Source organism: Rhipicephalus microplus, chromosome 1, assembly GCF_043290135.1.
Source record: "Rhipicephalus microplus isolate Deutch F79 chromosome 1, USDA_Rmic, whole genome shotgun sequence".
NCBI lineage: Eukaryota > Metazoa > Arthropoda > Arachnida > Ixodida > Ixodidae > Rhipicephalus > Rhipicephalus microplus.
In genome coordinates, this window is record NC_134700.1 from 137789359 (window position 1) to 137805874 (window position 16516).

The window sequence follows — 16516 nt, forward strand, 5'->3', positions numbered from 1 at the left end:
TATACCTTCAACACTAAATAATAAAGGGGAAAAAAAAGGAATACCTGAAGCCGAAAACATGTGCATCGTTATTTGTTTGATTAGAGCAGTGCAGTGCTATGATCATGCTTGTGGTGCCTCAGTGGTTAGCACGCAGCCACCGAATGCATTCCCAGCCGTGGCCACTTCACTTCAATGAAAGTGCATTGCATGAACACCCGTGTGCTTAGGCTTCAGTTAATTCCCACGTGGTCACAATTAATCCAGAGTCCCCTGCTAGTGTGTGCCTCATAATGGTATCATATGTAGTTTTGGCTTGTAAAAACCCCAGTATTTACTTCCATAGTAATTAAAACTATTGTTAAATTCTTACTTCTCATAATGCACTTCTTTTTCACCTTATTACATATCAGCTAAGATCATTCTAATAAAGCCGGTGTGAGGGCATTTCTGACATGCAACAATCAACGTGAACCACCTAGGTGCATCAGTGGGCACCATCACCAATAATTATCACTTTCGTTCCACACAAGCTAACACTGGACAATATAGCAATGCTAGTCGCAAAATGTAGTTTTTGTGACGGGAGGAAAAACATGAAGCTTATTCGTGTGCATGGATGCAGTAAACTAGTCGGATATCTACTACGTGCAGTGTAGCTTGGGTAGGCCAAACAAACCAACTTTGTTTTGTTTTTTTACTAGAACAATTTGAAGAAGTTAAGTTTACACACGCTAGACATCCACCCAGAAAATAGCAGCAGACTTCCCTCATGACTGTTAACGGCCTGCTTCAAGACCACTGGAAATTAAAGGCCTTATGTAACAATACCCAGCTGTGTCTGCCAATCGCATCCAGACTACAATCTACACCTGCACACCTACTATCGTTCTCAGCAGCATTCTCATTCCATTGATATTGCTCCACTAGTCACCTCTGTGGATAGAGAACACTGTCCAGGATAGATGATACCGTCTGTTCAACCGTGCAGCATCAGCGGTGTGGACGGATGGTGGGTGCAGTTGCCCCTGGAATTCCAGCCTGCACCTCCCTGAACACACCCCCCAGCCAAAGATCAAACATAATCATAACGCTGTGCATAAGTCCCCATCTCCCTGCCCCCTAGAAGTAACTTGCTTGTTGTGACTGCCCTTCCCCTGGCCAAAAATTATTCTGCAATCCCTGCCTCCTGGTCTCAGCTAGCCATGATTATGGGAGGTGCTTGTAGTCAGCTGTACAATAATCTGAGATGCAAATGCAGTAGAACCACACTAGTACGATTCTGACGGGACAGTAGACAAAAAAAGTATTCAGCAAATGTATAGTACAAACATGCAGTAAGGATCTTTCGCACCATCGATTATCAGGACTAATAGCTTAGGCATGCGAGCTGTTGCACACTTCTTAGCGTATTCCATTCTGCTCTCTTTCTTTCATGCCAGAACAAGGCCCTATTCGAACATCTGGATGGCCTTGTGGCAGACCACGTCACCAAAGTCATTGACGTACCTCCTCTGCACATCCATTCTAATGAAACTTCTAAACCCATAAGGCAAGAATGACAAGAATGATGCATGGTATCTGTACAAAAGTATCTGTTAATTTTTTGTTAGAAGCAGACACTAGAAATGTTGTACACTTTAAATGTATTAGTGAGAAAAATATTGGCATGTTTCTGCTGTACTGTTTGCCAATCCCAAATGTGGACATGTGGCTCATGATGGCTTAATGAACCGTTATTATACAACCTGACAAAGATCAAGTCACCACCAGCATGGTATATCAAGCATGGCATCATGCCTGCCTCATTGCGTTGAGCCTGTTATGTTCTACTGAATTGTGTCTACTCCAAGGTCGTCACTTCTTCCTGAATAAATCATCATACGACACTGGTGACACGTTTAGCTCTGGCAAAATGAACAAGAGCATAGGCCTACAAAAATGCTCCACAACAGTGCAACAACTGGCTTTCCAGCATCCACACAATGAACAAGCTCAACTTTAAATTGCCAAGTAGTGCGGATTTGCATTTTCATTATACAGCCCGCCCATGCTTCTCAAGTACTATAGAGACAGAGTAAGCAGAGAACTTTCTCTGTGACTAAAAAAAGAGAATTAATAGACTACATTGTAAGTGAATTCATGTAACCTGACTAGACATTCCTGGAGTACACAAAGTGAGCAAAATTGTTTATAATAAAGTTAAAATGCAGCAGGTAAATTGGCTCGTGCTATTTATAAGCAGAAATTTTGTTTTCACTCACATTGCACATCTGTCTAACAAGCTCGCTTGACAGGAATTGTAAATTGATCACACCTTCTATCTCATTTTCCTGGGCAAAGATGAAAAAGAAAGAAATTCCGGCTTTACGAATTGAGCTATGACAATTGTGTACGTGAGCACTTTACTTAGGTTCGAATAGTATTTGTTTGTTACTGTGTGTGCCTCTTCAGAAATCATTGACCTGTATGACCTAATGACAAGTGTGGCTAGGGAGCAGAATAAAAAACTACATAAATCCACCACACATCTTGTAGTTTACATGAGGCAGAGCTTCACTTGAGCAGTTCGAATGCTACTGTGATAAAAAACAGTGAAATAATAAGACAGAGGAAAAGAAGCGGGCAACACAAGTACTGACAAACAACTGAGTGCCTTTCAAGATACCCTTGTGAAATTTACGTGCTGCTCCTTTGTCAAGGTTTTCTAAAGTATAAATGTCCCATAAGCAATGCCCTGGAGGCATACAAAATCAATGATAGTTGTAATCAAAGGTCGAAGATTAGTTATGTAAGGTTTGTTGTCTAACAATATACTACATCTGGAATAAACTAAGCTAGTAATTTGGCATTTCTCCCTGGTGGAGGGGAAATTGTTCACCTCTGCTGATTCCCTCCGTATCATTTGTGCCTCTGGTTATGAGGATATGCTTGTTGAAAGTGTGACATCAGTGCACGCAGAAAAAAGGCACATGTGTTCACAATGCTACAGGTACCTGGATGCACAGACCTGAAGTATTTGGTTCTATTTGCAGTGAGATTGTGTTTCTTTGCTTGCTATACTATATATTTTTTCAATAAAGGTTTTTTTGTTGGTATGCAAATTGTCTTATAGCTTTCTTCGTCTTGTCCCATGTTTTGCTGCGCTATTTTTATTCATCCTGAATTACCAACTTGTCCAAGAGTCTATTGGTCTAAGCTACATTCAACGTGAGATTGCTTTTTGTGGTTTACGGTGCTGATAATTTTCTAAATTTCAATAAATCTTGTATGTACATATTATAAAATACATATCAGTTCACTTTATTTGTCCCATTGACAGGAGGGCATGTGTATTGCCTTGTTGTTGAGCCTCGACATCGTGTACAGCTTTTACCACATAAAAGCAATGTCTTGGTTGACACAACATTTACTCATTCAAATTAATTTTTTCGTGTCTTCCAGTTCTCAGGGGGGGGGGGGGGGGGGGGTCTGAACAGCTCTCATGCACATCTCTCTTCTTTGTTTATGGTGGCACACTCTCTTTTACGAGTGCTACCGCACCCCTGTCGAGGGCCTTTTTTGTGCCTTTTTCGGGATCGCAAGTAGGCATGGTACCAAATCTCACCAGAAACTCAGGTTTTACGATAATCTACTGCAGTACAAGCATTCTAAGCCTCGAGTCACCAAGAAATTTTAGGTTGTTTCCATGTGATATATGGACTGAATGCAGGTAAAAAAAAGTACCGTCAAACTGAAAGAAAAACAGCAAAGGTATGACTGCTCAAACAGTGTCAAAGGTAACAGTAATTGTGGACCACAAGAAAGTATACGTAATGCTGAGTTATTTTGATAACCTGTGCTCTTTTATGCCACTTTATTTTTGTCAAATATTTTTGTTTATATAATTTTAAGGAAGCCAATTTACTTTTTCTAACTGGGACTTGAGTATATAGATCTACATTTGTTAAATGCCTTACACTATACTTTCGAACAAAGATAAACAGCTGCAAGTGCTAACCTTCCCCAGCATTTGGTTTGGCTGGTCTTCATCTCAGCTGCACCTTTCCTTTTCTCTGTTTATTTGTAATTCTTCCATTCCATCACTTCTCTGTACACAAGCTATCGAGGTTCCTTCCTTCCATGCGTAGGCATGCGCAAGGTTCCCCTGCACACAACTGAGTCGTAGTATAAAAGGTAAGAACAGCGTAAAATAGATGACGACGAACAAAAGTGACACTGGACAAGCACTGATTATAACAACTGTATTTATTGTCTGTCTTGCTCTGTTTTACCTTCCATGTAGAACCAAGTAGCCCAATGAAACACATATTTCTGAGCAAGTCATAGTACGGTACTGACTTCACACCCTCTCCCCTCTTACGTGGGTAGGGAGGGGGGCACTCCACCTGCCCTCCCGCTGTGCTCATGCCTATACTGCATGATAACTGTGCTACTTTTTCTCTTTAATTTCCCTAACGCCAATTCATGTTCTCTTTAGTAATAGACAAGTTAGCCGTTCTAGGTGACCTGCAACAACTTAAAAAAAAAAGGGGGGGGGGGGGGTAAGTAAATCGTTTTGTTTTTTCTTGCCTCGATTTCCCTGCATGGCTCGAGATGTGACGCAGCACATAATCGTGGCCCTCGTTTAATGACATTTATGAAATGGTTGCAATCATATGCTGAGTTTAATTGCGAAAGAAAACAAACGGCATAAGATCGACCATCATTAATGCCCTGTATTTAGAGCTATCACCGATAGGTTATCACAGCAGCACAGATTTAGGGTCACAGCTGCCGCCGGATCTCCTATCTTGCCGACACGCGGCCAGTACTCCACGTCGTGCTATCTAATCGAAGCGTGTCTGCACGCTTGAAACAGCCTCCGCTCTTTCATCCTCCCCTGGCCGTTTACGTCAAAGCACACCTGAATACAGTGAAGTATAAAAGCACAGTTCACTTCCCCACGCGTACTGCTCGGATTTCAATCGCGGGCTATGCGCGCTGCGCACGGAACACTCTTCCCGCCTGCGATCGCCAACGCGCGCGTTTTTTTTCGCTGAAGATGGTCTCGTCGCCTGACATGACCTGCGCTGTTGACCGCATATGTTTGCCCAGAGATAAACTGGAAAAAAAGATGCATGATGCGGCGCTTCATTCTCTGGATCCGTGGCGAACTGATGTATAAACAAAGTAAGTTACAGAGAATAAAGTCCTTGTAATTATGTAAAACATAGACAATCACACCACATACCGGCTTTAAAATCATTTTGGCAAATATCGTCAAAGAACAGCTGCACGTTTGTCGCGGGTCCCACGAGGCACAGAAGACAGGACAAGTAATCGCAGAGCACGTTAATTTATAATAAAACAGCCGTACAGCACTGGCGTAGTGTTTGCATAGAGTAAACTGGTAGGTGTTCTGTGGCAACATATGGTTACATACGCATACGCTACGTACTGCTTACATATGCCTTGCCTTCGCGATCGGTCGCGTGCCACGTCATCTCAAAAGTAAAAAATAATAATAAGTTGCTTCATTTGCGCTAACGTGGATTTATTCTGTCTTTTATTTTAATAACGATGCGCCTTTTTTTACTGCTGATTGATATTATTAGCTGAAAAATACAGTGCTCCGAGGAGCGCTTCCCAAACAATCAGTTTGAGTGAGTTTCGGTTTCGCCTCAAGCTTTCATGCGGGCCACAGTTTGCGCAAGGAATTCCCTGCGCTCGCCGGCGCCGCTGTCAAGCGCATTCCAGTTACGAGGTCGCCCAACTCGTCGGGCAGACTCGTTACGCAACGCAGGATGTCGAAACGCACTGCACCGGACCTTTCGCGCTTTCTTATCGGCCGTACTACGGGCGCTGCACATGGCCTTGAACGTGCGGCGCGCATCGGGAGCAACGGCCGCGGCAAGCTGTAAACAAACGCCTGTCATACCGCGGAGGCGCCGATTTTAACGACGCAACGTGACACACACCGAACCACCAATTCTGGGGTGAATGAGAGATGTATGTGAGCTCCGTTTTCTCGCGCCTCACATGGGCATAGTCAGAACACGCTGAAAATTTTCAAAATTTGTACTCTCGGCGGGATGAAGGCGTTGTCACTCGTTTCCCGTCAGCTATCCGCATTGTCTCAGCTGCACTTGCCAAGTGTTTGCGTGATCTGCAGCATAAGCAGCTGTCTTACCCACGGGAGTCATAAATATTTTTCTTTCGATCAGTTTCGGTTGACCGCTGGCGCCGGCCGGTCGCAGCGGGGGCCATGCGCACGCCTCGATGAAGAGCGGGGCTCGCGCTGCGAGCCGTGTGCACAAATTGCACCACGTGAGCTGTCGGAGTGGTTCGTGTGCAAAAGGGCTTCTTTGTTCCATTTCGTGCCGGCGTCGGTTGGTGTCAGTCGGCGTACGAGTTGCTGCTTCGTTCTCGGACCCGTTTCCCGCTGCCAACCTTCTACGGAGACTCGCTCGGTTCTTCCCGGAGCCCAGTACACCGACCAAACAGCGTCAACATGAGCAGCCAGGAGTGCTACGCCTGCCACAAGCCCGGCCACTTCGCCCGTGAGTGCCCGCAGGGAGACCGCGGCTATGGCGGAGGTTCGTCGTTCGGCAACTCGTACCGTTCCGGCGGTGGTGGAGGTGGGTTCGGCTCCCGCGGCGGCGGTGGTCGCGGCGGCATGCGCGGGGGACCGCCAAGCCGCATGGGAGGCGGAGGCGGTGGCGGTTTTGGCCCCAGCCGGCTGACTTGCTACAACTGCGGCAAGGCGGGACACATCGCCCGCGAATGCCCCGAGGACGGCAAGACCTGCTACACTTGCGGTAAACAGGGCCACATATCGCGCGACTGCGACGAGAAGCCGTGAGGAGTTTTCCCGCGAGACAGCCAGGCAGAACGGAGAGAACGAAGAAAAAAAAAGTTTTACCTCCGCCGCCGCACACAAGAGTTCGTTGTTGCGTTGTCATCGTTCTAGGCCTACCGTGAAGAAAGAAAAAAAAGCATTCGACCCCCTTCCCCTCATCGTGTCTCGTGGCGGTTTACGCTAGGACTGCATTTGTTACCTCCGGTCATCGCATTACTTCCCAAAACGGCCATTAGGCGTTATCTTGGTTTTCTTAGCGCAACTCATCCGGTCTGGCGGAGACGTCAAGCGGCTTCCCGTCGCGTCCGAAGAAGCTGAGCCCTGGCCCGGTTTTTTTTATTTGTGCACCTCGACTGCCGCCGGGCGTCCATCTTTGAAAAAAACCGGCAAGAGAATGGTGGATGCTGCGTACTCGTGTAGGCCTAGCCACGCCACAATGGATGCTCGCACGTGGCGGCTGCCTTCGCGACGAAGAAGGAAGACAAACAAGATCGCTGACCTCTGCGAGCAATGGTACGTCATCGAGTCGTCGTTCGCTACGCCTTCTTCATGCGCTGGCTTCTTTAAAAAAATACCCTTCCCCGGATTTTTTTTTATTGATCTCCGTTGGTGACTTTATACTGTGAATGTGTTCTTTTGTGGTTGCGTCTCTTGAGCGCGCCAGCCGATGCGGGCTCGGGTGTATTTACCATTTTTTAAGCTCGTTTACCGGGCCGAACGCGGCCAACTAAGGACTGCTAGAAAATTACCGGATGAGATAGAGAGGGTTGAACTTTGCGGCTGTAGAAAAGAAACGGGAGCTTGTTCGAGGACATTTTTTTGTGTTGAAACAACTTATTCTCTAAATGTGTGTTTTGTGTGCGCGTGTGCTGCGTAGGACTGGCGTTTATTTTTTTCCTACTTTCTTTGACTGTGTATAAAATGAAGAAAAATGCCTCATGTACAATCTTCTTTCCAAAGGCTGATTTTTTAGTGAACCATGCAGTTGTTGTTGCAGGGAGCACTACGCGAGGACAAATAAAAACAAAAAGGCTGATCTGCAGCACCTTGCCTTGTGGTTTTGTTCGGAGGAAAAAGTTACTAGGCCTGTCGCAATCACGACTCAGCCGGTGACTATATTTCTCTTTTATTTTTTTTTTCTAGGGCAATGTGGAAAGGCCCCATGGCTTTGCCTCGGGAACTCACCACTATGCAAGCATTGGGGGGAACGCGCTGTGCGAGAATTCGCCACGCCGCTCTGGGTTTGACTCGTCTGGGTATGAAACAATTGCATCTTTCTTCCTCCCCCACCCGACCCGCTTTCGTACCCCCTCGCCCTGTAGTCTTGACGCTCAGGTCGTCTACTTGAAGAACCTGCTTTGAGGAGAGGAAAAGATGGCTCACAGGTGACTCGCTTCTTGGTTTGGCCCGCGTCAGTTACAGCGCTGGAGGTGCTGGGAGCTTGTGTGAGCCGGCTGCCTGCTTTGGCAATTGCACTGTAGTTGCTTTGCATGAGTGAAGCCTTTTCTAAGTGGACGGAAAGACAACTCTTTCCCAGATTTGCCTGCACACAAATGCCCGATCAAGGGCTCAATTTTGAAGAGGGGCTCATTTTCTGAAAGTTCTTTTTGTCCGCTTTTTTTTTTTCATTTGTACCATAATACAATACAGTTGCAACAGTACAATGTCCCGTGTACTCTCCTTGCCTTTTAATATAGGCTGGCTCTCAAAGATGTGTCAGTGAGCCTTTTAAAAACAAAAATTCTCTTGGTAGGGAGTTTCAGCTGTGTAGTTGCTGCTGGCTCAGAGGTGGAGGTTCCAGTTCTTAATTGCCCATGCCCCAGTTTTTGTTAAACAAGGATGCACAGAGATTTGTATGCTTAACAGCAAACATTCAATAATGCTTCAACCCAGGATAGTTTGTGTGGGTATCGTTCATTTGCTGCTACATACTGTTGCATTAGAACACTCGCTGTGCTTAATGTTTTTTTTGTCTAATGTAACAGTATATCAGAGCATAAGAACAAAGTAAGAACGGCAACAAAATAAAGTGGAATCTCAAAGGCTTATTTTTTTGGGGACACAATATGAGAACCAACAGACAATGATGCCAAGGAGAGCATAGGGGATGTTAGAAGTAATTTTTAATGTGAAGGAAGAAAAGTGGGTGAAACAATCTTGCCACCAGCAGGGATACACCGATGGAGAGTTCCCTCTTAGTCCACTTTTCTTTCTTCATATCTAGGTTTACAATTCTAACATCCCCTATACTTGGCATCATTGCTCGGTTCATTAATGGCAACAGCAGGGTAGCCATCATTCTTTGTGTAGTTTTGTCAAAGCCTCTCTGTGGACGTTTTAGCAGTAAAGTCAGCCTTCAGTGAGTGCAAATCTGAACAGTTAACAGCTGCTTGGGTGTTGGCATTGGTAAAGGGGGACCATGTCTTCGTCCGAAAAGAATTCAGTGAAGCCTTTCCTCTTGACTAGCTTTTCATGGTGACATGCTTATCGCACGTTACAAAACGTTCCGATGGTTCTCCACATTCTAGTGGTTCGTCTGTTTGAAAATTGAAAAGCATAGTCACTGTGCATCCAGGTAGTGATTGTCCTAATTTTAATGCATGTGCTATAATTAACCTACTAATAGGCCTCTGTGGAGCCGCCCTGTCCACTGAAAGACATCTTAAACCCATGTTACTAACCTGCTTGGCACGCTGGCCAAATGTGGCCCTTGCACAATCGATCAGTGCTTTTGGCATCAATTGAACTGATGCTCTAGCATGTAAACTTGGTGAAATGCCTTTCCGTGATTCTCGTTAATGTGGCCTAGGGTAGAGTTAAGCAGATTGAAGGATTGATGAGGCACGTTGCCGGGCTAGATTGTTGTGGTTCATCATTCATATGGCTATAGCGCACCACGACAAAGACATAGGAGAGAGACACACGGCACTAACTTGCAAGTAGAGTTTTATTTGCGATCACTCCTGCTATTTGTACAGTAACAGCCAACCGATAAAACCTATAAAAGTGCATATAAAGATACAGCAGAACTCATGCACGTGTCATCGCTGATTGCAACAATCTGCAGCCTCCAACATAAGAATAATGATTCGAGATACCTTTTTTCTATTGCTGACAAACCTGAAGAAGTCTCACCTGCACTTTTTATTTCGTTTATGATGCAACCGGTATGATGCAACCGAACCGGTAGCATCATACCGGTTCGGTTGTGCCCCAGTAAAGACATTTTTACTTTGAAAAGTTTTCTAACGCCACCGGACGATGCATGCATAAGGTTGGCAAAGCAATGACTAAGCCACCCAGAACACTCAGTAAAATGGGACCTAACACAGCCAGTAAAAAAAACGGGGATGCTGCACTGAGCGAGCAAAGGTAACTGAGAAAGAAAGGATGCATTTGTGACGAAGCCCAAATCTACTTGGAAGCAGAACTGAGCAGCAGCTCACTTGCACAGTGTACAACGTAAGACTAAAAATTGCCGTCACATTTTTCTTTTCTAGGTTTCTATAAATCCTATTATTTTAGAGCAAAACAAAGCTAACACTGTGTTTAGAACATCTCTTAGCATAATGTTACACTCGTGTCACACTTTAGTGCATATGGCAGCCGGCAGAGCGGGATGGTAGCTTGGGAGCCCAAGGAAACTGAGATTTCGAACAGGTGTCATGAGTTTACTAAACATTGCATAGAAATATTTTGCAATCAGCAGGTCTGATCGTTTTTGAAGTATGGAAAATCACAACCGGGCAGCTGCATTTTCTTTTCACGACCCCTTTGACAGTTGGCTAGACAGGAGGGTTGGTTATCCCGCCTGTCTAATGGTGTATTTTCTTGGTGTTATTGCTGGGCTTTCACACTTGTGCCATGCAAAGACGCTAAATTTTCACATATGCAGGTGGCACTGATACAAAAGCATGGTGACTACTTTGCCACTTCCATTGAAGAATTGCAGTAATAAAGCTACTTTATCACCTTTGTAGCAGAGCCACATTAGTTCCAACCACTCGCACATGTCATAAGTGTGCTGATGAACCCCTTCCAGTGACTCAGTCACTGTGTTGTAGCCTTGTTGCTTCTGCATCTGAAACTGTGCTACACTTAGCATTAGTTTTGAGCAAGTTTGTATAGCGAACACTTAAGTATTTCCGATACAGCAAAGTACTGTAGCATTGTAATAGAGCTCAAAGCTACCTGTCCTGAAAAGAGAAAAACGCTTTCTTATTTAGGCTTTGAAAAAGGGCAGTGGTGTGAACTTGGTAACCTGATGTGGCCGGCTAATATTGAAATGTCTTCTCTTATTAATACAGACGAAATCACACTTGTCTAGAATGCCCAGCTGGCCACTTCAGCTGCCATTTTACAGCAAAAGCTGTTATGAGCTCAGAACACAGGTCACATGCGGCACCGTAGTTGTCTGCCGGTGTCCATAACCAGTATCGAACAAAAAACAGACTCACTAAATAAAAAACACCCATGATGCAATGGGGTTCGAACCCGGGTTCGCTGCATGCCATCCCAGTATTCTACCACTGACCAATGCCAGTGCTCGGAACTTGTTTCTAAACTGGCCTTAAGCAGGCTTGATGTCAGGAAAGGAATTGCATTAGTATGAGTAATAAAGTGTTTTAGAACATCAAAAGAACAGCGAGGCATCACACAATGCGAATTGCGTAACAAATGGGTCGTTCAATGCTCCAACCCATTAGAAAACTTGTTCCTGATCACATATTTAACTGTAACGCAGGCCCACTTCAGTCATAGTTCTTCGTCGTCACTCACTGCATAAAAAATTTTACTAAATCCCTAACAACTGTTCAGTGGATACCACGCTCTTCCAAAGAATGACGAAGGATAGCATTAGTGAATTCTGGCCTACTAGACAAAAAGTATGATTATTAGTACCCAGCAGTGTGCTTGTAGCAGTCACCCAAAGAGTGTTTAGAAAAGCCTCTTCTTTCTTTCACTGTGACTGTGCTGGACGTTTCGTGCAGGCCTGGGGTTTTTTTTTTTTTTCTTTCCAACAGAGATATGGAAAAACTGGTGCTGCAGTGATACCTCACATAGTCATATTGTATGGTTGGTCCTTGGACTATAATTCGAGTGTGAACAGAATTTTGCAGCTAACGTGTGGTAGCAGCTGCAGACAACAACGTACACACCCACGGGCTCCACACACTTGGACGAGCGATTCCGTCTGGTGGCTTTATGGCCAACTTGTGCTATGTAGAAGCCAAGGTGGTCAAAGTTGATTTGGTTGCCCCGCCACAGTGTGCTTTGATCTCACACCGTGGTCCTTAAATGTAAAGCCCCACATACGATTCAGCCTAATGTTCGTTTCATGCTACTACCTAAGTCCAAAAAATTTTAGTATGACTGAAAGGTGGGTGCAGGTTGGAACCTATTCATCGATGGGGTGGCACACAAAGGAATGAAGCTCACAATGAGATGGGACAAGTGTTAGTCTAGCAACTACAAGATTTATTTTACAAACTTTTAATATATACAAGAAACATACACTGCACACATACCTATAAGCAACCAATGAACAGAATCTATTTTTCTGACTGTGACATCAACGGTTGACTAATGCAATTGCTATCACAGAAAACTTGTCTTGCACTTTCCTGCACCCTGCAAAAAGAAGTGGGACACCTCGTGAACCAAATTGAAAGATCCAGCAAATCTAGCATGCTTTTGCTGTAGTGCCAACAGTGCACTCCCAGCTGAAAATGGTGACCACATCCACTGAAGGTCTCCTTGCATCACAGTAGGGGGCAGCGCATAAGTTGTGATGATGCTGTCCAGCCTTGACAAGTTTGTTTTCTTTTCCTTTGTCTGTTTTGCCAAATAATAGAGCTATCTGGCAGATGACCATCGTTGATACAGTGTAGCAGTAGTTGCTCTGGTGGAATGAGTTGAAAAGTTGTGTGGATGGTAGAGTGTCTTGATTAATGTGAAGTGCTCGGAACACGTCAGGAACGCTTCTTTTAGTTAATTACAGTACAGTTGCCCCAGAAAGTAAGTGGGTCACGCGAGCGGTAGTGCAGCTGTGTGCTACAGCTTATGGGAAAAGTATTAAGGTGATTCAATTGTAAGGGCCGTTTGCTAATATTTAATGCATCGGAGTAAGGATTTATTTTGTGCGGGGCCATCTGTTCATTCTTCAGGAAGCTGCTGAACTTATTGTTCTGGCTCGGTAGTCAACGCCTTGAGGTGTAATCGTGATGAAACGGCATGCAAGAATCGAGGCTCCGCTATTTAGGAATGGAGAGTTGTAATTAGCCTTTTGGGGGCAAAGGGTTCCTGAGCTTCTCAAATTCATCAGAAGTTGTGCCTAATTCATGGACCTTCAGTGATGAGTGAAGGGAAAGTAGGGAAAAACAATGTGAGTACTTCACCAATGGCCACATTATTTGTACAAAGAAAAGTGGAGTGGCAGGCTCAGCATCAGGGCCAGTGAAACTGGTAAACAAATGAGCTGAGCATTGCAATTAAGTCGACAAGTGACAGTTTGTAGCTGCCGTGTAGATTTTCTTTGTTGAACGCTCTACGATTTGCACAATAGTGATTGAAGAAGCTTGAAATTTACAAAGTGTGTGCAAGCTGGGAACCAAAAATGCTCCCCTACAAACTCAGAAAAGCAAAAAATTTTCAGGTGGCAATCTTCTATGCAGAGGGACTAAAGAAACTGGTGCAGTGGCAGGAAAAGTGCTTAGAAGTTCACAGTTACTATGTAGAAATTGAGCTAGGATTGTACTAAACTCCATAGAAACCTTTAGTCAAAACTATTTCTGAGGGGCGTGGGGGGGACCAAACGACCCTTGTTTCCTTGTTTTTTTTTCAACAACCCTCGTAATTTGTGTTAGACTTGTGGTTGGCTACTAACCACCGCCTTGTGGAAGTGAAGGAGTTTTATTTCCAACATCTGATGCCAGTAGAACTTCTAGTGCTACCTACAGCAGTCTTTTCACGATGGCGAGCAGGCTCTTGACATAGGCATTTGCTTTCTGAAAAATCAGTAGTCAGTGCTCTTGCAAAGATGTGAGCCATGCATTATAGGGTAGCATGTGCCATGGAATTATGGGTAACTTTCATAGTCGGTCAGGAATGGCTCCTTCTTCTCTCGACAAATGGTGCCATATATTCATAACCAACTGCTTCATATAATCAAAGGCATGTGGACCCAGCCATTGGCCGACTTGAGCATCGTGAGCCGTCCTGTTACTGGAGCTGTCGTGGTGCTCCACGACATGTCCTCACCGTTCTCTACACAAGCATGCTCATGATCAGACAGAAAATGAGAAAAGAAAGCGCTCGAGGTCATGGCATGTGCCAACGTGTGGACATAGCGTCTTGCCCCCTTGTCAGCGCCCTGACCCCCTCTCGGGTAGATTTCTTTCAGCGCACCCACTGGGACAAAAGAAGAAACAAGGCGCCTATAGTTAGCCGTATATCCTTGTGACGGCACCCGTACCAACAATTTTTGTGGCAGGCAATCATGAGGCAATAAACTCCGATAATGAGGTCATTTGATGGCCACTTAGAGTGAAAAAGAACAATTAACAAAATATTTCCTTAAACATCTTCGGAAATATGTTCTACGATCGCACGTATGTAGTGTGTCTTATTGTACCTGGCTCTCACCTAGCAAGGCACTTGTACCGTGATGTTGTGGGGGAGACACTCAGACTTGAGGGAGTACATATATATGTATTCAGAACTGGCTAGGCGAGCAGCGCTGTCGATACAAAGTGCTCGCGTCAGTCTTCTGTTGTTGTATTCTTCATCTTGTTGATTGCTGTGCCACTGGTACGTAGCGTGACCCCCAGCGGTGAAAGCACCGTCCGAAGTTTTAGGGGTTGTTCTCGGAGGCATAGTTGTAGATCTCGAGCCGTGACATGTGAGCAGCATCACTCTACTGAACTGATGACAATGGAGAGATGTGGGCCAATCTCATAAGTAGAGGCCAGATTTGTAGACACTAACAAATCAGGTTTTAGTTTCCAAAGATAGGCAGGCAAAACACAGTTTTAGGCCCCCAAAATTGTAACTATAGGCACCAATAAATTTTATAAAAAATTCAAATTTCAGACCAAATGCGTTGGACCTGTGTCTGTGACAGGAAAGCAAAAATTAATGTATTAGTTTATGATGGTACAAAGGTGCCAATGGCTGAGCATAGCCATGCAATATTTTTTTTCACAGGGTTTTCAGAGCACGGTCTCTGCTCTTATTATCCAGCATGGGGATTCAATTGACCACCAACGAATAAACACGCTCCTGGTTCTCTTGTTTTCTTGGCCTAGCTGTGAAGGGCACCACAGGTGGAGCAAATAGCCAAGACTGCATTAGGCCAAACGGCTCTTTTAGCTTCGTGTTAACTGGGTCCAATCGCACAGGGTCAACTTGGGCTCTGTGTATGAACACCTTAAAGGATCTCTAACCTAGTTTGAGCATTTCAAGCTGGCAAGATAAATGCATGCACTGGGCGCTCATGATCTCGTCTGCTAAGGTTTGCAATGGTATGCGCCCGGAAAGAGGTGAGATGTCACACTGAACGCCGCTTGCTATACATCTCACGGGCGCGCACACCATCGTGGTGAAGATGCCAGGGGGTGGCACTCCGGGCCTGTGCCCCCCATCCTCTGAAAAAAAGTTGCCATGCATACATAGCGCAAAATGACCGTTTTGCCTATAGTGCCCCTACTATAGATCAAGAGGTTGCCGTCACCCTCCCGCGCAAGAAATATCTGCGTACGTGAAAGTAGTACGTGACACTGCGAGAATTATTCGAGGCACCATGTGTAATTTGTGCAGTCTGTTGCTTGAATAGAAGCTCAGTAGCATTGACAGTTGAGTTAGTTGATCATAGTTCATGTTTGCTTGTGAAGCAACACATGGAGACAAGGCACAAAAGGAACAATGACGACACCGCTGCACTCGCAACTAGGTAACTTCACAGAAAAACATAAGGTTAATATACGAAATGATAGTGTATCACGTGTAACAATGACGTTCACGTTACAATACTTTCCGGGTTTCTTCCGAAAAGGGCGTTTCGCGATCGCTGAAACAACAGGTGCTTGACTAATGCCTTCCATATCACTAAAACATAAAAGGATTGCATCAGCCAAGCACACAAGGTGAGCGGAAAATGTTTGAAGTTAACTTCCTCGCATCACGCTTGTGGGGCTCGTAATGAACCAATTAGAAAATTCGTGTGGTAGAAAGCTATTCAGGGTACGTAACAACTTCAAGTTTGTAACTAAAATTTGTCATGTGACTTGCGAAGCGTCCTTTAGGAAGTAAATGACTAGTAAAACAAAAAGCACATAAACATCTATCTTTTTTTCTACATTCTATACTTTCCCCTGATGACACTCCAGTTTCGCATTCGTTCTCCATGGTCCTTCAACTGCACAGAAGCACCTCCTGTTCCCTACGCGTGCAAGCAGACGCTGAGGAGTTGCCGAGCAGACAACGCGACATGGATGAATGCATGTGTAGAGGCCAATCGGTCTTCCTGTTAGCTAAGAAGGGCCTTGTAGCCTTGACAGTGCTTAAAAGAACTTCCGAGATGGAGTATAGGTTGCAGCTCATAGAGTTCCGAAAGGCCAATTTTGAGCAGTAGCATGAATACCAATTTGAGGTTAAATAGTGTTCACAGGAGCACCAATTTTGAAAATAGGCATTTAT

General features: G+C 44.8%; 2 protein-coding genes across 9 annotated transcripts in view; one reads left to right on the forward strand and one right to left on the reverse strand.

Annotated features, from left to right (window-relative positions):
• The window catches only part of LOC119177843 (uncharacterized), a 66981-nt gene extending 60887 nt beyond the window's left edge, over nt 1–6094 (reverse strand). The window contains exons 1-3 of one of the 8 annotated variants that reach the window (XM_075887412.1): nt 5213–6094; nt 3980–4136; nt 914–1030 (exon numbers count right to left, since the gene is read on the reverse strand). The gene's annotated coding sequence lies outside the window, so the exon portion shown is untranslated. Of the gene's footprint in view, nt 1–913; nt 2313–3979; nt 4137–5212 lie in introns of all 8 variants that reach the window. The other 7 variants (XM_075887411.1, XM_075887409.1, XM_075887415.1 and 4 more) reach the window with 7 other exon arrangements.
• A 137-nt stretch (nt 6095–6231) lies between these two features.
• Nucleotides 6232–7862, forward strand: LOC119178422 (uncharacterized). The gene has a single exon (XM_037429621.2). The coding sequence runs from the start codon at nt 6473–6475 to the stop codon at nt 6821–6823; it is 351 nt and encodes a 116-aa protein (XP_037285518.1). The 5' UTR covers nt 6232–6472; the 3' UTR covers nt 6824–7862.
• Nucleotides 7863–16516: the final 8654 nt, after the last annotated feature.